General features: G+C 50.4%; 1 protein-coding gene across 5 annotated transcripts; it reads left to right on the top strand.

Annotated features, from left to right (window-relative positions):
- The first annotated feature begins 1,778 nt into the window (after positions 1-1,778).
- KDM8 (lysine demethylase 8 (putative)) lies at positions 1,779-21,138 on the top strand. Of its 5 annotated transcripts, none has more exons than XR_012896225.2 (9): positions 1,780-1,939; positions 2,900-3,507; positions 6,991-7,157; positions 8,466-8,598; positions 11,616-11,657; positions 14,135-14,284; positions 14,525-14,643; positions 20,612-20,704; positions 20,800-20,844. XR_012896225.2 is itself a non-coding variant. In XM_075899954.2 (8 exons), the coding sequence occupies exons 2-8, from the start codon at positions 2,971-2,973 to the stop codon at positions 20,962-20,964; spliced, it is 1,287 nt and encodes a 428-aa protein (XP_075756069.1). In that variant the 5' UTR covers positions 1,783-1,939; positions 2,900-2,970; the 3' UTR covers positions 20,965-21,138. The 5 variants fall into 5 exon arrangements, 3 of the variants coding, with proteins under 3 accessions (XP_075756070.1, XP_075756069.1, XP_006123337.1); XR_012896226.2 differs by lacking the exon at positions 20,800-20,844 and adding an exon at positions 15,289-15,530; XM_075899954.2 differs by lacking the exon at positions 14,525-14,643 and having other exon boundaries at positions 1,783-1,939; positions 20,800-21,138.
- Positions 21,139-21,153: the final 15 nt, after the last annotated feature.

A 21,153-nucleotide genomic window follows, 5' to 3' on the forward strand; every position in this document is an offset into this window, starting at 1 on the left:
TTGCCAGGCACTGACTCTGGGGTGCAGCTGCTGGTGCCAGCTTCCCAGTACTCAGTTCCTGGCTCCCCCCCGCTGTGCCCCCTCTCCTTGCCAGGCACTGACTCTGGGGTGCAGCTACTGGTGCCAGCTTCCCAGTACTCAGCTCCTGCCCCCCCCCCCCCCGCTGTGCCCCCTCTCCTTGCTCAGGCACTGACTCTGGGGTGCAGCTACTGGTGCCAGCTTCCCAGTACTCAGCTCCTGCCCCCCCCCCCCGCTGTGCCCCTCTCCTTGCCAGGCACTGACTCTGGGGTGCAGCTGCTGGTGCCAGCTTCCCAGTACTCAGTTCCTGGCTCCCCCCCGCTGTGCCCCCTCTCCTTGCTCAGGCACTGACTCTGGGGTGCAGCTGCTGGTGCCAGCTTCCCAGTACTCAGTTCCTGGCTCCCCCCCGCTGTGCCCCCTCTCCTTGCTCAGGCACTGACTCTGGGGTGCAGCTGCTGGTGCCAGCTTCCCAGTACTCAGCTCCTGCCCCCCCCCCGCTGTGCCCCCTCTCCTTGCTCAGGCACTGACTCTGGGGTGCAGCTGCTGGTGCCAGCTTCCCAGTACTCAGTTCCTGGCTCCCCCCCGCTGTGCCCCCTCTCCTTGCTCAGGCACTGACTCTGGGGTGCAGCTACTGGTGCCAGCTTCCCAGTACTCAACTCCTGGCTCCCCCCCTCCCCCCGCTGTGCCCCCTCTCCTTGCCAGGCACTGACTCTGGGGTGCAGCTGCTGGTGCCAGCTTCCCAGTACTCAGCTCCTGCCCCCCCCCCGCTGTGCCCCCTCTCCTTGCTCAGGCACTGACTCTGGGGTGCAGCTGCTGGTGCCAGCTTCCCAGTACTCAGCTCCTGCCCCCCCCCCCCGCTGTGCCCCCTCTCCTTGCTCAGGCACTGACTCTGGGGTGCAGCTGCTGGTGCCAGCTTCCCAGTACTCAGCTCCTGCCCCCCCCCCCCGCTGTGCCCCCTCTCCTTGCTCAGGCACTGACTCTGGGGTGCAGCTGCTGGTGCCAGCTTCCCAGTACTCAGTTCCTGGCTCCCCCCCGCTGTGCCCCCTCTCCTTGCCAGGCACTGACTCTGGGGTGCAGCTGCTGGTGCCAGCTTCCCAGTACTCAGTTCCTGGCTCCCCCCCGCTGTGCCCCCTCTCCTTGCTCAGGCACTGACTCTGGGGTGCAGCTGCTGGTGCCAGCTTCCCAGTACTCAGCTCCTGCCCCCCCCCCGCTGTGCCCCCTCTCCTTGCTCAGGCACTGACTCTGGGGTGCAGCTGCTGGTGCCAGCTTCCCAGTACTCAGTTCCTGGCTCCCCCCCGCTGTGCCCCCTCTCCTTGCTCAGGCACTCCTAGGCGGGCTGCTTGCAGGCAAAGCTGCTGGGGGGGAGCCAGGACCAGGAGGGGGGGGCGCTGGGCGGGAGGGCGGCAGGGGACCGGGGGGGGGCAGCTGACGGTTCCGTGGCTCGTCGGCAATGTGCATCGCTCAGGGGGGCAGAGGCTGCAGCGCGGGAAGGGGGGGGCGGGGGGCAGCGCTCAGCCGCCCCGGGCACTAGCCCTGCCCCCCCGCACGGGCCGCAGGGGGAGTGCACGGTCCTGACCCCCGGCCTATCGGGTCACCGCTGAACAGCCCAGCCGTTAACCGGCGGAACGCTCTGTGGGAGGAGGCTGTGTAGGCCACGCCCCCGTGGGGGCGGGCGGGGCGATGGGCGGAGCCTTCCCCCAGCGCGCGGCCCGCTCGCTCCCGCCCCGGCCGCCATTTGCCTTCGCCGCGCCCAGCTCGCGGGCCCGCGGCCCAGCCCCTCACCGAGCGGCTCCGCCCACCCCGCCCCCAGCTGGGCGGGGCAGGGGCAGGGGGCGGGGCTGCGCAGGCCCAGTGGATGCGGAACTCGCGAGCGGCGGGGCCCTGCAGGCGGCGCGCGGAGGGGCGGGCCCGCGCTGAGCTCGTGAGCCGGGGGGCCAGGAGGGGGGGGCGCTGGGCGGGAGGGAGGCAGGGGGGGGCCAGGAGGGGGGGGGGCGCTGGGCGGGAGGGAGGCGGGGGGCCGGGAGGGGGGGGCGCTGGGCGGGAGGGAGGCGGGGGGCCGGGAGGGGGAGGGGGCTGGGTGGGAGGGAGGGGGCAGGGGGCCAGGGAGGCGGGGGGAGGGGGGGGGCGCTGGGTGGGAGGGAGGCGGGGGGGCCAGGAGGGGGCTGGGCGGGGGGGGAGGGGGCTGGGCGGGCGGGAGGGGGGGGCGGGGGGGGGGGGGAGGGGGCTGGGTGGGCGGGGGCGGGGGGGCTGGGCGGGAGGGGGGCGGGAGGGGGGGGCCGGGAGGGGGGGGGCTGGGCGGGAGGGCGGGGGCGGGGGGGGCCGGGAGGGGGGGGGAGGGGGGGGGGGCTGGGTGGGAGGGAGGCGGGGGGCCAGGAGGGGGCTGGGCGGGCGGGGGGGCGGGGGGCGGGCGGGGGGCGGGGGGGCAGGAGGGGGGGGGGCGCTGGGTGGGAGGGAGGGGGCAGGGGGCCCGGGGGGGGTGGGAGGGAGGGGGGGCGCCGGGGGGGCGCTGGGTGGGAGGGGGAGGCAGGGGGCCAGGAGGGGGCTGGGCGGGAGGGAGGGCAGGGGGCCAGGAGGGGGGGGGCGCTGGGTGGGAGGGGGAGGCAGGGGGCCAGGAGGGGGGGGCGCTGGGTGGGAGGGGGAGGCAGGGGGCCAGGAGGGGGCTGGGCGGGCGGGAGGGAGGCAGGGGGCCAGGAGGGGGGGGGGGGGGGCGCTGGGTGGGAGGGAGGCAGGGGACCAGGAGGGGGCTGGGAGGGAGGCAGGGGGCCAGGAGGGGTGCTTTTGGGGCAAGGAGGTGCATGGGGCTGGGACATTCTCAGTGTGACACTGACTGCGTTCCACTCTGGGCCCCTTTGGCTCTGGTAACACTTGTGTTTGCTTATAGGAGCTGCAGGGCAAAGGAACCAGCCTCTAATCCCAGCTGGCCAAAAGCAGTGGTCAGCCCTAGGGGGATTCATGTCCCAACCCAGCTCTCCTGGTGGCCTAGCCACGAGCGCCAGCCCCACTGCAAATGAAGGCCCTGCAGAGAATGCCGTGTGGGCAGACATCAGGGCCTTGCTGCCCAACACGAAGGAAGACCTGAAGTTGGACTTCAGCGAGAGAGTGGAGGAAAGTGTCATCTCATTGCTCCAGCAAGCTAGAGATCTCCTCTATGGAGCTGGAGGTCTCTGCTCTGGAAGCACAAGGGAAACCTGCTTTCGAGTCAGTGAGATCATACTAGATTACACTTGGGAAAAACTTAATATTGGGACTTGGAGAGACGTGGACAAGGACTGGCGACGCGTGTATTCTTATGGCTGCCTTTTCAAAGTGCTGTGTATGTGCAATGAGCAAGATGCCACTGCAGATACAATTCGGGTCTGTGACATGGGACTGCTGATGGGAGCGTCCATCCTGGATAACATCCTGGTTAAGGTCATTAATGTTCTACAGAAGCATCTGACACTTGGGAAAAGGTCTGCTGAAGAGGACACACAGGAGTCACGCAGAAAGGTGATCAATGTTCTTGTCCACCACTGTGCTCTCTACAGAGAGAATAGGAACTAGTGATCCTAGCAAACTATTGCACCCCAAATTTCAGGCTGGGTTAAGGAGCCACTCATCTTGAGAGGTAAATCACGTAATTGGGCCTCTCTTTCTTGGGTAGAAGTGGACATTTCAGGCAGCACAAATGAGATGAGCTTTCCAAAGGCAGAAGATACTTTTCTGCAGCCCTTCTCTTTTGTTAACATGGAATTTCTCATCCTGTTTTCTCTGTTTATTTGTAGATCTAAAGGTAGCTATTCTGTCCTATTTTGAGATCTACTTTTTACTTGTCTCTTATCCCCTGGTTTCCCAATTAATAGGAGGTCTCTGTCACACTTTTGTGGCCTCTTCCATTCAAGAATTTCAGTTTTTGCAGCCATGAAGGAATTGATCCTCACAGGCCCTATAAATAAGTAGCATAACCATCTGTGCCTCGGTTTCTTCATCTGGAAAACAGATCTATGATATGGGTTCTTGAAGCACTTAGGTGTATACTGATGAAGTTTTCTATACAGCAGGTTCTCTCTGGGCATTGCATATCACCAGGGCTCGACAAACCGTGGCGAAATCCACTCAGCAACCCCGCACCGCACATGTGCACACTGCCAGTGAATGGGGTGACCGGCTGAAATCTACTCACCATGGGCAAGTAGATACATGGATTTGTCGAGCCCTGCATATCACTGTGGACAGCGCATGGTGCACCCAGATCACTGAAAATACATTTAACACTAAAACTGAAGAGAATGCACCCTTTAATGATTTGAAAGACACTTCAGGATGTTGCAGTGCCTCAGGGTCACCATTTTCAACATCAGTTATCATTGTAGATGCAGAAGGTATAGAGGATTGGGCTGAAGCTGTAATAACCCGATGGCACACCTCCCATAGAGGCGGCAGGATGGGGATGGAGGGAGCAGCAAGCACCGGTTCCTGAGGAGATGCCTGCCTCCCCACCAAGCACCATCTGAATTAGAGGAAGCAGTGCGGGGGGACGGGAAGGGGAGGTATAGCTAAGAACTGGTGCTCACATGAGCACTGGGTCCTGCCTGCCTCCCCCACATGTAAATGAGGAACTGCTGTAAAGTTCAGCGGTTACACATTTACTAACATAAATGCACTTTAACATCCCTAGTTGGGAGTCAGGTCTGTGAGGTGTTTTTGTTTTGTTTTTTTCTGCTTCTCACTGGTGTATGACCCACTGACCAAAAAAAGGTTCCCACCTGTGCAGTAAGGGCTGCAACCTGCATGAGCTCTCAGTGCAGCTTGGGGATTTCCTGCTCATTTTACATTTTTTTTTTTTTTTTTTAATTTTTGGTGACCAGCTGAATCTCTTCCTTCTCTGCTCTTGTTCCTCTTCCATGCCCTGGTGCTGAGGGTAGCATTGATGACAGCTGGCGGACTGATCTCTGCCGACTGCAAGGAGCTGAGACACACTTTGGACTGTTTGCTTGGCAAGCAACACAAAAGGGAAGTCAACTTCCCACCACACTCACTGGTATGCCTGAAAATCACAGAACCATAGCACTGGAAGAGACCTTGAGAGGTCATCAAGTCCAGCCCCCAGTCTCATGGCAGAACCAAGCACCATCTAATGCTCTCTGACAAGTGTCTGTCTGACTTGCTCTTAAATATCTCCAGGGATGGAGATTTCACAACCTCCCTGGGCAATTTATTCCAGTGTTTAACCACCCTGACAGGCAGGAAGTTTTTCCTAATGTCCAACCTAAACCTCCCTTGCTGCAGTTTAAGCCCATTGCTTCTTGTCCCCAGCTGACCCCAGGCTGCATGCTGTGTTTCAAAGGGGCAGCACCACATGGAGCCCAGGGGCTGGCCCCAGTCTCCATGTGGGGCTGCTACTTTGACCCACCTGCTCCACTCCACCCCCTACCACCTCTCTCTGATAGAGGAAGCAAGGTGGGGGGAACAACTAGTCGACTAGTCTTTCATATTCCTAGACAAAACAAGCCCAGTTCCTTCAATTTGTTTTTTAGACCTTTAATAATTTTGGTTGCTCTTCTCTGGACTTTGATTTGTCTATATCCCTTCTGATAGATTTGTCTATATCCCTTCTGGTGCCCAGAACTGGACACAATACTCCAGTTTGAGGCCTAATCAGTGCAGAGTAGAGCGGAAGTATGACTTCTCATGTATTCCTCCCTGCACTCCTGCTAATACAGCCCAGAATTATGTTTACTTTTGTTTGTAATAGTGTCATGTAGTTGATTCATATTTAGCTCATGGTCCGCTATTACCCCTAGATACAGGTTTTATTAGTCTATAAAATGCTACTAGACCATTTGTTGTTTTTTTTCTGTAACACACTAACTCAGCTATCCCCTGAAGCTCCTTCCTAGACAGTCACTTCCCATTCTGTATTTGTGAAACTGATTGGCTTTTCTTAAGGGTTTATCTCCATTATGCCAGTGCAGCAATTGATCCACTGACCATCAAATTATGTCGTTAGGTGCAATAAATCAATTTCCCAAGCACTCTCCCCTGGACACTGGTATTCCTCCAGGACATGCCTAGTATCCCCTGTTGACCTTACCGCACATAACTAACTGGGGGTATGTCGACTTCAGCTAGATTAGATCGACGGCGGGAGTTACCGTATTTTCCGGCGTATAAGGCGACTGGGCGTATAAGACGACCCCCTATTTTTTTAGTTAAAAGATAGGTTTTCGTCTTATACCCCAGCACCCCTCCGCCTCCCCGGCTTTGCTCCCGGTGTCCCTGGTCTGCTGGAGACGGTCCCCAGCAGACCAGAGGCACCGGGAGCAAAGCCAAAGCAGCGGCGGGGTCCCGCGCCTCTGAGGCTTTCCCAGAGCAAAGCCTCAGAAGCGCGGCACCCCGCCGCTGCTTCGGCTTTGCTCCCGGTGCCTCTGGTCTGCTGGGGACCGTCTCCAGCAGACCAGGGACACCGGGAGCAAAGCCTCTGAGGACGCCCCGGCAGCGGGACAGCCTCAGCGCGCCTGGGCTGCCCCGCCGCCTGTATACCCAGCGTATAAGACGACCCCCGATTTTTGGGGGATGTTTTTTAACATCAAAAGTCGTCTTATACGCCGGAAAATACGGTAGTCTAGACTAGGACTAAGGGAAGTACTTTGCATTTATCCTTATTGAATTTCATCCTATTACCTCAGACCATTTCTCCATACTTATGGGCCCTTCTGCCCTGAGAGAAGCTAAATTTCTGGCTCCTCCAGCCATAGGTGCTTAGGCTATAAAAGGAGTTTACTTTCCACTCCTGGGTATTTTGGGAAGTTTTTGTGCTTTGGAGGTGTTCTGAGGATTTTATCCCCATTCAGCTCAACTGTAGCTTTCCTTGTTTGTTACATCTTCAGTTCCAGTGATTTCAGCTGGGAGAGACTAATGCTGTTTTTAACATACATGTTTTCTGCTGCCATAGCAAGCAGATTACTTTATGTTGTTAAATCCCTGTTACAGAAAATCCGGAATGACCAGCCTGCTGTTCCAGTGATAAAATCAGAAGAAATAATCCCACTGCTTCACTGCCCTTCTCTAGAGCATTTCAGAGACAATCACATGACTCCACAAAAGCCTGTTGTCCTGGAGGGAATTGTTGACCACTGGTCATGTATGAAGAAATGGAGGTGAGGGCAAGAGCTTAAAAACAGCTTTATCCTTTGGCCTGATTAAATGAGCCTGTTTCCTGCACCAGTTAACTCAAGCTGAGGATAACGTATGCCTCTGTAAATTACGAAATGCCAGCTCCCATGATTCCTGCTAGGAACATTATCTTGCTGAATAATTTGCTCTACTTCTGGAATAATTATATTTTGCTAACAGTACTTGGGTGTAACAGCTCCAGCTTAGAAACTTACATCCAAATAGATTTTGCTTTGCTAATGACAGAATAATGGTAATTAGATGTTGGAAAGACCTGGTCTGTCGTTCACTCTGTCTTTTGGGGGGCCTATACAGGGAAACCCTCTTTGGTGCATTTTCTGGTGCTGTACATCAAAGCTGGACATATACTGCCAAAGATTCTCAGGATTATTCATTTGAACTTGCTTCAGCCACATCTTTTCTTTCTGTAAACATTCACATGATCAAGATTTAGCGAAAAATACTTGGTGAAAGTGAATTTCAAAGTTTCATGTACAAGAATTATTGGAAATGAAATCGTTCTTTCACAAGCATAAATATTAACACTGGAAATGCTTCCAGGTTGAGCTTGTGACTTACTTGAACATTCAACTGAGCAATGCACCTAAAATTTCAGATGGCATATAGTGAACATTTGTTGCCAAAGCATGATTATAGAAAAAAATAAACACAACTCTCAAATGAATTTGAGGAAACCTTTGTCTGCTTGCTGATATTCCACAAGCATAAACAGAAGCTACTTCCACTGAATAAATTATGGTTCGTTATTCACTCTGTACTCTTTTAACTGGTGTTCTCTCCTCAAAGATGTGTTCAAATAGGAAGCAAAGGGTTTTTTTTTTTAATTGAAGAAAAATTGTGGCATTAAGATGTTTACAAACCTCACTTCTTATTCCTTTGCTGCCTGCATCCTTGGTGTCTCTGGTTGGCTGGTTTTGAGAGCCGAGGCCTTCTCCGTATATTAGTCTTGTAAATTGCTTACTAGACTTCAGGTGCTGTGTAAATAGAAAATAACGAACAACAATGTTCCAAGCAATGCAGCTTTCACCTCTCCTCTTAGGGATACTCTATCTGGAAAAGGGGTGTTTTGGGAAATGTTTACATGTCATCAGGTATATGCCCGACTGAAATGCTTCAGATTCAAAGGAAAAAAGCAGCTGCTCTGTGATACTAAAGTTCTTTGTTCACAATACCCCCTCAGAAAATGGATTTCCCATCTGACATCAAAACTAAGAAAAATAATGAAAACATTAAAGCTAAGATTGAAAATAATGGAACCTGCTTTCTTCCAGTGTGGATTATCTCCGCCAAATTGCCGGCTGCCGCACAGTCCCTGTGGAAGTGGGTTCCCGCTACACTGATGAGGAATGGTCTCAGACACTCATGACTATCAACGACTTCATTGACCAGTATATTGTTACCAAGGTCTGTTACAGTCACATTGTTTTATCTCTAGACAAAGTCTGGGATTGGACTGGGGAATTCCACCCTAGACCCATTTGCAAAGGATATTCGAACAGAATGCTGCTTGCAGAATAGTCCCAAAGTGCAAGGCTCACCCCCAAGGGAGGCACAGAGGAATGTTCATGCAGGGGCAGCTGAGGTCTGAGCTAGCCCCCTAGGGGCAAGAAGAGAGCACCACCCAGCTCTGCTTCTGGGCCCAGCCCCAGCTGCTGGCCATGGCTGCCAGCCCCATGCCTGGTCAAGGTCCCGCCCCTGCTCCCAGCCGTGTCCTTAGTCTCCTCCCCCTTATCCCCACCTCCAGGAGCCTTGACCCTGCTTCTGCTTCGGGGGGGAGGGGCAAAGAGGTGACAGGGCGCAAGGCAAAAAGTGAGTATGGGCTTTATAAACAAGACTGAATCATGATGTCTGAAATACTTTCAGGAATTGAAAGTTGCCAGTTTGCATCAGTGAATGCTTTCTCTTTTTCTGGACGTTAATGTGCAGCAACTGGAATTTAAGAGCTTTCCTAGGCACTGAGCTGGGGACTTAAGAGCACCCCTCTTCTGGAACGTGTCTGTTACTTGCCTGTTGAGCTGTTTGAGAGTGTCAATTGGACTATCAATGAACAATCTAGAACTTTGCCTGTCTAAAGGGTGAATCCCTGGCCATAGAGGGGATTTTACAGGCCAGCTGGTTTTGATCATTGCACAAATTCCATCAGGAGACTCCTCCTGTAACTGTTCTTTGTGCTCTTCGCCGCATACTTGCATAGTTGCTGCCCCTCCTTCCCATAAGTCTTGTGGGTGACTTCTGAAACTTGGAGGGTGCTAGTGTGACCAGAAAACAACTCCTCCTTTGGCCATATTCATTGGCGTTACAGACAATAAGGATGTGGCACTGGAGAGGCCTCAGATGGTTCCTGCGTGGGTCCCATCTCTGAAGCTTCCGTTACAAGTAGAACAAAGATGATAGAAAACCACTTGCCATTTTTTCCCCCTTTTTTGCTTTCCATCTTTGACACAGTCATTCTGTCTCAGATGGCGACTATATTCTACTTGCTTGACCCAGTCTAGTGCAGGCAAGGAGCCTTACACCAAACCTTATAGTCACCCCAAAGTTCCCTCTAAGATGCATGGCTACGCGCCCACACAGTATTTTCTGAGCCCTGTTCAGAGGTTCAAAGCTACCCTCCCGTGAAGGCAGGGAGTTCAGCTGACTGGTGGGGAGGGCATCTGTAAACAGCAGCTAAACGCTGCTGAAGAGCTCCCAGAGCAGAAAAGCAGCTGAGATAAGGCTGGGGGGAGGGAGTAATTAATTAATTGGCTTGGGAGAAAGTCAGAGGGGAAGGAGGCTTGGAGAGAGACTGAGGCAGAAACCCTGCAGTCTCTTCAACCCTCCTGGGCTGGGAAAGGGGAGGTAAGGGGCTGACTGCATGGGGTTGGTGGGTGCTGGCATGGGTGCAGTGAGGTGGAGGCAGTTTGTTTGGGGTGTCCTGACTCGCTGCAGTCCTGTCTGTTAGGCTGGGGTGGAGGGAGGAGGGGAAAGCAGGCTGCACTGGGGAGATGTCTAGGAGGATATTTGCATGATTACATTTCAAACAAAGTTTACATAGGTATTACTGGCCTAAGATAAGAAAGAAGAAGATACTTGTCACAGAATTTTTTTGGAGTGTTGCAGATATCTAAAACTGAACTTAATGATTTTTTAAAATCCTGCGTTACTAATTAATACTTGGTAAATTCTATTGCTTTAAGGCCGGTTCTGTGTTATGTGGTAGAGTTCTGGATCTTATGAGTCAGAAGTAGCAAATACTAGGTGTAATTATAGTTTTGTAGAATTAAACCTTATTTGCAAGCTCTTTGAAACATGCATCTGTCTACAAACCCTGAAGCCATTTGTTCTGGGGCTTCTATTCTTCCTCAAGCGGAAGAAGGCTAATTCCCTACCTTTGTAGTCACTAAGGGTACCTCACAGCAACTAGACACGGATGTCTTGTCTTAATATATTTTTCCACATTTGTATTAGTGGTGCACATCCACATACTACCTCAATATTGGTGTTACACCAATAAGAAATGTCAGCCTGCCCAAAAGAAAATGCAACCCACCCAAGGGTAGAAAATGTTAGCGGGACACTGGTCATCAGCACTGTTCCTCTACTAAGATTATGGTGCTTTGTGAGATCTGATCCAATTTCACTGCAGTCCCACAAGGCACATGAAGAAATGAGGCAATAGCTTAGATACTAAATGTCCCTGTACTGTGGCACAAGCATCTGGACCAGAAGTCTCTCAGCTGGAAGGACCATGTGACATCGTATCTCCAGCCAAAGTAGTCAATTATTATTTAGTTGACTCTAGTGCAGGGGTGGGCAAAAGGGCCAAGCAGGTGGATCTGGCCTGCGGAGGCCCTGCTGCTCCGCCAGCCCCAGGCCAATTAGGGTCTGGGGGCGGGGGAGCGCCCAAAGCTGCCTCCTGCCCTGCCAGGAGCACGTGGTGCTTTGAAGTGCCGCACGCTGCTCACAGGGTGGGGGGGGGAGAGTGGAGGAGGCTTCATGTGCTCCCCAGGCCAATCAGGGCCAGGGGGTGGGGGAATTGCATGAAGCTTCCTTCACCCTGTGAGGAGCCCATGGCATTTCAAAGTGCCACGTGTGCATCGCAGGGCGGGACGAGGCTTCTTGTGCTCACCCGCCCCCAGGCTCTGTTTGGCCTGAGGGTGGGGGAGTGTGCCAAGCCTCTTCCAGGGCACGGGTGCCTAGTGGGAAGGGGGGGCAAAGGTGCTCCCCCATCCCCAGACCAATCATGGTCTGGGGGTGGGTTGCCCCACTGCTTCCCATTTAGGCCCCACCCCTTCACTCATTTTTTAAGTGGGCCCCAGGCAAAAATTATTGCCCACCTCTGCTCTAGCAGTTAGGAATAAATTATGCCAGTAATTGACTTCACTTAAGTAACTTACATACATGTATTCTATAAATCGTTATTCTCTCTCCTGTAATTCCAGAATAACATTGGATACCTTGCCCAACACCAGCTTTTTGATCAGGTAAATCTAAAAATGAGTGTTTTTTTAGCTTGCTGTAGAGACAAGGTAATATCTTTTATTGAATCAACAATGTTGGTGATGGCTAGTCTGCACTAGAAGCACTACATCAGTGCAGCAGAGCCATAGCATGGCTGGTGAAGACACTCTCTGCCTTTCAGATAATTTCTCCAGTTTGTCCAGATCATTTTTAATTATGATCTTATCCTCCAAAGTACTTGCAGCCTCTCAGCTTGGTATCATCTGCAAACTTTATAAGCACACTCTCTATGCTAATATCTAAATTGTTGATGAAGATACTGAACAGAAGAAGTCCTAAAACAGATCTTTGTGGGACCCCACTTGTTATGCCCTTCCAGCATGACTGTGAACCAGTAATAGCTACTCTCAGAATGATTCTCCAGCCAATTATGTACCCACCTTATAGTAGCCCCATCTAGGTTGTATTTCCCTAGCTTACTAATAAGAAAGTCATGCAGGACCATATCAAATACTTTACTAAAGTTTCAGTATACAACATCCACCACTTCCCCCTTATCCACAAGACTTCTTATCCTATCAAAGAAAACTATCAGATTGGTTTGACATGAGTTGTTCTTTACAAATCCAAGCTGGCTGTTACCTGTCACCTTATTATCTTCCAGATGTTTGCAAATTCCTTAGTTATTTGCTCCATTATCTTTCCTGGCACAGAAGTTAAGCTGCCTGAGCTAACATGAGAGGTTAAGGAAAATAATTTTTCTTGCTCTTCCCTGTAACACCGTTTTAGATAGTTGAAAGCTGTAATCATGTCCCCTCTGCCTTCTCTTTTCCAGACTAAACAAACCCCGTTCTTTCAGTCTGCCCTCAGATCTTGTTTTCTAGACCTTTAATCACTTTTGTTGCTCTTCTCTGGACCTTGTCTGTAGTTGAATAGCTTTCTGCTGCTCTGCTAAGATGCATGCATTACTACCACACTGACTCATGCTTAGAATTCTCATTGCCCTGTTTTCTCTCTTTCCTCTGGATTTTGGCTTCCTTCACCTTATGCTTTCTCCACTTACATTGTAAACTCTCAGGCCAGGAACATTGTCTGTACAGTGCTCAGCGGCGTGGTGTCTTCATTGAGTGCAGCCTTTGCATGCTGTCACAATGCAAATAATTCATGAGCAGGCCTCAGCCCTTGGGTGGGCAATAATTTTTGCCTGGGGGCCACTTCTGTTTACAGATGCCCCGGAAGGGGTGGGGTTACCCACCCCCAGACTATGATTGGTCTGGGGGTGGAGGAGCCCCTCTGCCCCCCCTTCCCACTAGGCACCCATGCCCTGGAAGAGGCTTGGCACCCTCCCCCACCCTCAGGCCAGTCAGGGCCTGGGAGCGCGGGAAGCCTCCTCCCGTCCTGTGAGGAGCACGTGGCACTCTGAAGTGCCAGGGCAGGGCGAAGGAAGCTTCACGCAGCTCCCACTGGCCCTGATTGGCTTCCAAGTGCTTCCCGCGCTCCCCCCAGCCAGTTAAAGCCTGGGGCAGAGGAGTGCCCAAAGCCTTCTCCGCTCTGCTCCCGCCCTGCGAGTGGAGCCGCAGAGGGGAGAAGGCTTCGGGCGCTCCCCAGGCCCTAATTGGCTTGGGGGCGGGAGAGCAGCAGGGCCTCTGCGGGCCGGATCCACTTGGATCTGGCACACGGTGAACCTTTTGCCCACCCCTGCCTCAGCCCATGAGTAAAGATACTTGTGACAGTTATGGGAGAGGAAGGAGATGGGAACAAGGGAAGAAGGAAAACAAATAGTATCAGTAAAAAAGTCCTAAATGCCGCAGGGAAGTGGAAAGAAAAACGAAACCTTTGGGCTACATCTACACTGCAGGCTTCTTGCACAAGAACTGTTTTGTGCAAGAGTTCTTGTGCAAAAATTTTTGCACACGAGCACATCCACACTGCCATGTGCTTTTGTGGAAGAGATGTGCCTTTGCGCAAGAGCGCCCATGGCAGTGAGAACGCTCTCTTGCACAAGAAAGCTCTACTGGCCATTTTAGCCATCGGGGTTTCTTGCGCAAGAAACCCCTGTTGCCTGTCCACACTGCCCTCTTGTGGAAGAGCTCTTGCGCAAGAAGGCTTATTCCTTGTGGGGAGAGAAATAACTCTTGTGCAAGAAGCCCTGTTTTCTGACGCTTTACTGTAAATTTACTTGCGCAAGAACACACATGCAGTGTAGACACTCCAAGTTTTTGCGCAAGAACAGCTGTTCAGTGTTGCCTATTCCCAGCCTCTGAAAGACGCTAGGAACACCATTCCTGCCCATATTGGCTAATACAACAGCTGTTGATAGACCCAACCTCCATGAACTTATCTAGCTCTTTTTTGGAACCCTGTTAAGGTCCTTGTCTTCACAGCTTGGCTGTGCATTGTGTGAAGAAAAACTTCCCTTTGTTTGTTTTAAGTCTGCTGCCTGTTAATTTCATTGGGTGAAATTAATTTTATTTGTGATGTTGTTGGTTATTGGAAGTAGATCCCAGAACTGAAACAGGATATTTGCATCCCTGATTACTGCAGCTTGGGGGAAGGAGAAGAAGATGACATCACCATTAATGCTTGGTTTGGTCCAGAGGGAACAATCTCACCTCTTCATCAAGATCCACAGCAAAATTTCTTAGTCCAGGTCTGTACACTACTTTTCTAATGACTGCTTAATGCAAGTGTAACTAACGGTATAGCTAGAATGTGCATACGTCCTAGAAATGAGGGTAGCTAAAGGTTTGATTGATAAGTGGCATGTGTGAATAGCTTATTATGTCTCTGTGTTCACCACCTTTGCATCTCAACATCTGACAGCTGTGAATAAAAGTATGCTGTCAATGGCCTGCAAGGAAGGAAAGCATTATTTATCTCCATTTTACAGGTGAAGAACTAAGACACATAGAGGGGAAGTGAGTTTTCCATGGCAGAGCTGGGAAGAACTCATCAGATTCCCTCAAGCTGAGATATTATCCATAAGAGCTTCCTTATCCTCTCTACGAGGTAGAGTTTTGAGTTAATTTATAGCAATAGTGCAAATAAAACCAGCAGCCCTGATTATTTTATTAAATAGTCCACAGGTTGGCAAAAGGGCCTCCGCAGGCCGGATCTGGCCCATCAAGCGAGTTGATCCAGCCTGTGAAGGCCCTGCCGATGCCCCCGCCCCCAGGCCAATCAGGGCTTGGGGATAGGAAGATCACATGAAGTCGCCTCCCACCCTGCAAGGGGCTTAGCTGGCGGTTGACTCTAAGCATGGCGCTCCTTGCAGGGCGGGGGGCACGGAGGGAGACTTCACGTGTTTCTCTTCTCCAGGCCCTGATTGACCTGGGGCAGCACGCGAAGTCTCCCACTGCCAGAGACACAGGTACCTAGGGGGAACCGCCAGCTGTTCTCTCCAGGAGGGGAGAGAGAAGGAACAAAGACTTTGCACACTCCCCCACCCCCAGACCAATCAGGGTCTGTGGGTGGGAAAGCACAGAAGTGTCCTGGCCCCGCCCCTTCTACCTGAGGCCCTGCCCTTTCTGGGGCAGCCCGGGGCCACTTCAAAAATTTCTGAAGTGGCCCCCACTCAAAATATTGCCCACCCTGGAATAGCCCTTTGTACTTACATGAAAATTCAGTGTGTAAAGGGCGTTCTTCTCCCCGTAGGTTTATTAATGTGCCATCAGAGTCTCCAGTCCTGAACGAGCATGACACACACACGTGAAGACATACTGTGTGCCCAGAGTTTACAAATTTAAAATGTTTACCTGTGAGTTTGGAGACCAGCTGGAGACCTCAGAGTTGCTCTTTTCTCCTCTTCAACATCTGAGTCAGTGTACAAAGACAAATAACGCTATGGCTTCCAGATAACTGAGGCACTGGATATTTCTCTTCATTAATGAGAAGGGGTATGAGCCATACTTATCTAAGTCAGTTCCATTTCAATGAGAGATAGTGTTCTTTAGCACGTTTCTAAAAATGGCTGTTTAGATTTTCCATGCAGTTAAACAGCTGTCATGTTCCACTAGAGCAGGGTTTCCCATCTATGGGTCGCCATTACATTTCAAAAGGGTCCCCAAGTGTCTCCCCAGGTGGCTCTGCCCTCCCTCCTCCCCCCATTTTTGAATTGCCCTGGGTCACCAAATCTTACTGAATTGTCAAAATGGGACCCCGTCTGGAAAAGGTTGGGAACCGCTGGCCTAGAGGTAATTGCATTTTGGTAGGAAAAATTCTCTAATGTATGGCCCTTTGTGATGCATACTGGGATCTTTCTGGAGGAAAGGCTTGCATAGAGTCATGTTATGAGGAGAATCTGGATGCCTTGTCCTGCTCCAACCAGCCTTGTGCCATTTGAGCCTTGAGAAGAGAGTCTGTCTGTGAATGGGAAGTGATGTATTGTGGGCAGCAGGTGGCCTCATAACCCCAGGTTTACTTCAACTACTTCTTTTTCCCAGTATTTCCCAAGGCCTGGCTATGAGTGGTTTGGAATGGCACTGCAGATTGGTGGTGCATCCCAGCCAAGGGAGTGTGATATCAACACTTGATCAGTGAGAATGCCAGACAAGTTCCCATCGTGTGCGACACAGATACAGTAAATGAGAAGACCTGACACTCACTCACTCCATCACTTCAGATCCTTTGGAAAGTCCTGAATCATCATACCAACACTCTGGCCAAACTGTCCATGATGATATGTGGAGGCAATAACATAGTCAAGAAGGTGCCAATCCCTGGAAAGAGGGTGTCTCCAGGTGGTCCTGTATGTCTCCCTTTCTCTAAAGATAACCAGGCCATGTTCTGCACATTTGCTCAGGAGGAGGATACTGTTGGAACTTGAGATCAGAAGGAAGTCTATATCACAAGGGTAATGCATTAACCACTGTCTGTTGGATAGAGCATTGCCTTGCTAGGTCCATTGTGAATTTCCAGATTGCCTCCAAGCATCATAAGTAGGCAAAATCAATATGAAAGAAATTCATTGTTCAGTCGCTTCATGATATAGTGATTCAGGAGAAATGTCAGCAGTGTCTCCAAGAGACATTTGCCACCATGCCTACAGCTGTTGATGATGATGAACATTTCTGGAAGGGTTTAAAGGTTGCAATTCTCTCAACATATGCTGAGTCTATTGATTGTCATCTGCCATCATCAAGATTGGTTTAAGAGTGATGCTGAAATTCAGGGCCTTCTCAACCAGAAGAGAGAGAAGCTCATTGCATACAGCAAAACGAATTATCACAGCAAGAGAAGAAAGTCATACAAGCAACTTAAGGCTGAAATCCAAAGGGAAATCCACATAAAACAAGTGGTGATGAGAAAAGGCCAAGAAGATTGATGCTGATAAACATGACACAAGGAGCTTTTTTGAAGCAATAAGGCCATTTACAGTCCATGCCCCCAAGATCCTCCTCCACTCTCAGCCCAAGATGGGTCAATATATTTTAAAAACAGCAAAGCCATCAATGCCAGGAGCATTTTGAGTCACTCCTGAACCATGAGTCAATTGTCTGATCCACTATTGAATCCATATCTCAACAACATGAGACTCTCTTGCTGATCCTCCCCACCTCCTCCCTTCATCCTTGCAGCAGTAATACAAGCCATCATGCTAACTAAGAATAAGGCAACAAGACTAGATGGAGTACCAGCAAAGTTTACACATTTGGAGGTGAACTGGTAAAGAAGCTCCACAGACTTTTCTTCAAATGTACGGAATATTTGAGAGTGTTTTGTGGGTGAATCTATCTGTCCGAGTCTTTGTTTGTCAAAAATTCCTACTAAATGGTAAGAGTTAAAATCACTAAATTCGGTAGGCAGCGTCCTCTTATCATAACTTAAAGCAAGGTCAAGTTTGGTTGTGCAAGGACATGTGCATGGAATGTGGTTGTTTTTCATCCAGCAGAAAGAGATGACTGTGATATACTCCACAATGACCACGGGGGCATCAAGCAAGCATGCCCCCATCTTCCCAATAGCCCCAGAGAGTTGTGGAGCAGCTGCCAGCTGGTCCAGGAGAGAGGTTCATGCTCCCCGCCCCAGAAAATTGCAGAGCAGCTGCCACCCAGACCCCGCCACCCTACCCAGGTCCAGGACAGCAGCTGCTGGCCAAGCAGCACAGCCCCCACCAGCCTAGCAGTTGGCGGTTGAACAGCATGGCTCCAGCTGCCCCAGCCTGCCCCAGGGAACAACCAGCAGTCAGGCTGGCCTGAGGAAGCAGCAACCATATGACCCCTGACTCTTGCATCCCCCTCTCCTGAGCCTCCCAACTGCACTCCCCATAGTCCCTGCCCTGAAGGACCCAAGCAACACTGGGTAAATCTTCCAAGTCTGGTGTAGTGAGAAGATTCCAGAAGACTTGAGAAATGCCAACACTGTAACAATCTGATAGTTTGGAATGGGAAATTATCAAGGCAGGGCCTTGCTATCTACAAGAGAGACAATTCTCATCCATAACCTCTTAACCAGTTACTGCCCTTTGCTGAGGAAATATTGCTGGAATCTCAGTGCAGTTTCAACCAACATATTTGTTGCCCTCCAAATCCAGGAAAAGTTTTCTGAGCAAAATCAAGACCTGCACATGGCCTTCATCAATTTGACAAAAGCTTTCAACTCTGTCTGCTGCAAAGTCCTGTGGGAGATACTGGCCAGATTTGGCTGCCCCTCAGAATTTTAGAGATGGACCCTTTTTATCAAAACTGGGGGTAAGAAAGATTGAGTTATTGCTCCAGCCCTGTTCTCCATCTAGTTAGCAAATTTTGGTCCTCATTAAAGCCTTTCTTCCCAATGGAGTAGATAGTCAGTACAGAATGGATAGGCAGCTTTTTAGTCTTCAACATCTCCATTCCAAGCCTAACATCAACCATTAGTGATCTTCAGTATGCTGGTGACTGCCATCCTTGCACACACTGAGAATGACCTTCATCAAAGCCTAGGACTCTCTCTGAATATCAAGAGGACTAAAGTGTTCTGTTAGCCTGTCTCAAGCCTTGAACATGACCCACCACAAATCACCATTGAGAGTCAGACTTTGGAGACAGTTGAGCACTTCTGCTACCTCGGCAGCAAATTCTCCCAAAATTCAAAAATCAACAGTGAGATCCAGCACAGGGTCCAGTACACAAAGCCTTCCCTGGGGAAACTTCAAGGATCATGACCTATGGAAGGACACTGAGATCCAGTTCTCTAAGGCAACTATTATTCCTAAACTCCTTTATGGCTGTGAAACCTGAGTGACCTATCAACAGAATCAAGACCTCAGAAGTCAGGAGAGGTGCCACCAACAATGCCTGTGGAAGAACTTTGCATCGAGTGGAAAGATCGCTACTCCACCACCAGCACCAACTCTTCTGGTCTGGATGTTGTGTGTGGATGCCAGACTCTTGCCTCCCAAAACAAGTCCTCTACTCTCAGCTCACCAGGTCCAGGATCCCATGGTGGTGAAGGAAACACTACAAAGACAGATGGAAAACATATCTCAAGAAAACTGATGTGGACACAAGCTGGGAAGGACTAGCTGCCAGTGGTGATGGTGCCACATCCTCTCATCAGGCTGAGGCCCACTTTGAAGACAAGCACCTTGCCCTCGAGGCTGGAGAGAGAAGGAAGGAAAGAAGTTTTCCCGCATGCAGTTGACCTGCCAGAAAACGTCTGTACCTACTACGGGAGGATCTGTGATTCCCGGATCAGACTCCTGAGTCATGTCAGGACTCATATGTAAATCTGTGGTAGAAATCGTTCTTCAATGAGGGATCGCTGATGATAGAGACAGTTATCTATTACTAACAGAGCACAAGTGCCTTAGAGGATTGATAGCCTAGAAACTTTCATTTGGTCTGCAAGTTAATTTTTAACCTCATCTCTGCAACTCAGAGCAGTGTGGATCAGTCTCTCTCCCAATTAAATATCATGATGTAGAAAAGTAATTTAATGGCGACTGCAAAATTAGACATTGTAGAGTATGAGCAAGCTCAATACCAGCCTGCTGCTACCTGGAAAACTCCCTTTTCTCCTCTTGAATGTAGTAGTACTCAGCTCAGCAGGCACAGCTAATTCAATAACGTTTTCTATTAACCATCCTTTCAATGCAGTTTCCTTCCAGCTATGTAAAACACTTTGGAGCCTGGGTGCCATATCATTAAAAAGGAATACAAGAAGAGCTGCCTTACCTTCTTTACAAGCATCTCCCCAGTATTCTGAACATCTTACCTCAGGGATCGGCAAACTTTTTGGCTCAAGGGCCACATCTGGGTAGAACTGCATGGCGGGCCATGAATGTAGGACTGAGTTGGGATGCAGCCTCTAGCTAAGTGTTGCTTCTCAGGCAGCTCCAGGGGGCAGGGCAGTGGGGCTAAGGCAGGGTCCCTGCCTGCCCTGACTCCACATAGCTCCCAAAAGCAGTTGGATTGTCCCATCGTGGTTCCTGGGGGATGGAGATGAACTCAGCGTGCTGCTGCTATCCGCAGGCACCACTCCCACAATTCCGCTTGGCCGTAGTTCCCAGCCAATGGGAGCTATGGCGTGGCTGTGCCTGCACTGAAACCCCTCCTGATTCCCCCACCCCAGTGTCCGCAGGGACATGACAGCCACTTCCAGGGGCAGCATGGGACCAGCAGGAAGAGAGCCTGCCTTAGCCTCACTGAGCCATCAGACTAGTAATCCCACAGGCCTGATTAAAAGCGCTAATGGGCCAGATGCTGCTTACAGCCCATAATTTACCCCACCTCTTTTACCTGTGGCATGAAGCCAGGTACAAAGGCTACAACCCAATGTGATCTGTTTTATTCATTATATAGTACATTATTTGTTCCTTAGTAGCAAAAATCATGTTTTGCCCAGGATCTGGCAATCTGTTGTATTCTACTGTTAAGTGCTTGTCATGATACAGGGACAGAACATTAGACTGATCAAGTAATTAATTGAAGTTAAACACTATTTCAGCAGGTTGTGCAGATTAATGACAGATTGGAAATGTATATCCCTCTACCTGCAGGTAATTGGAAGAAAATACATCTGGCTATGTTCTCCACAGGAATCAGAAAATCTATATCCACATGAAACCCAACTTCTTCATAATACCAGCCAGGTAAATGACTGCCTGCACTCTAAACATTGATAATCTAATTTTAAATAATCAAGCCATCTTTGAATCTGAAAACAAATTGTGTGTTTTGATTTTAGGTGGATGTGGAGGAACCCGATTTAGTTAAATTCCCCAAGTTTGAACAGGTTAAATTTCAAGCTTGTATTCTGACACCAGGACAGGTTCTGTTTATTCCAGTGAAATACTGGCATTATGTACGATCTCTTGATGTCAGTTTCTCTGTCAGTTTTTGGTGGTCATAAGCCATTATTCAATGTAATGTAATATAAAAATAGCAGCATGCTGTATTCTTGATTAGTGAAAGAATGTTCAGACCTTCAACAGAGGAAGGCTTTTCATAACATGAGAATGTTCTCATTATCTTCTGCTTAAAGTGCAGAGCTGAGTTAAGAAATTAAATTTTTTCAGCTGCCCAATGGAGCGAGAAATCT

This window comes from Pelodiscus sinensis, chromosome 15 (genome assembly GCF_052426305.1).
Source record: "Pelodiscus sinensis isolate ZL-2025 chromosome 15, ASM5242630v1, whole genome shotgun sequence".
Classification (NCBI taxonomy): domain Eukaryota; kingdom Metazoa; phylum Chordata; order Testudines; family Trionychidae; genus Pelodiscus; species Pelodiscus sinensis.

What these genes read in the sequence shown, in the direction of transcription:
- KDM8 (XM_075899954.2), top strand. Translation starts at nt 2,971, where the DNA reads ATGTCCCAACCCAGCTCTCCTGGTGGCCTAGCCACGAGCGCCAGCCCC. An exon ending in ACCAGTATATTGTTACCAAG is followed by an intron (nt 8,599 to 11,615) that starts GTCTGTTACAGT and finishes CTGTAATTCCAG; the next exon opens with AATAACATTGGATACCTTGC. An exon ending in AGCAAAATTTCTTAGTCCAG is followed by an intron (nt 14,285 to 20,611) that starts GTCTGTACACTA and finishes CTCTACCTGCAG; the next exon opens with GTAATTGGAAGAAAATACAT.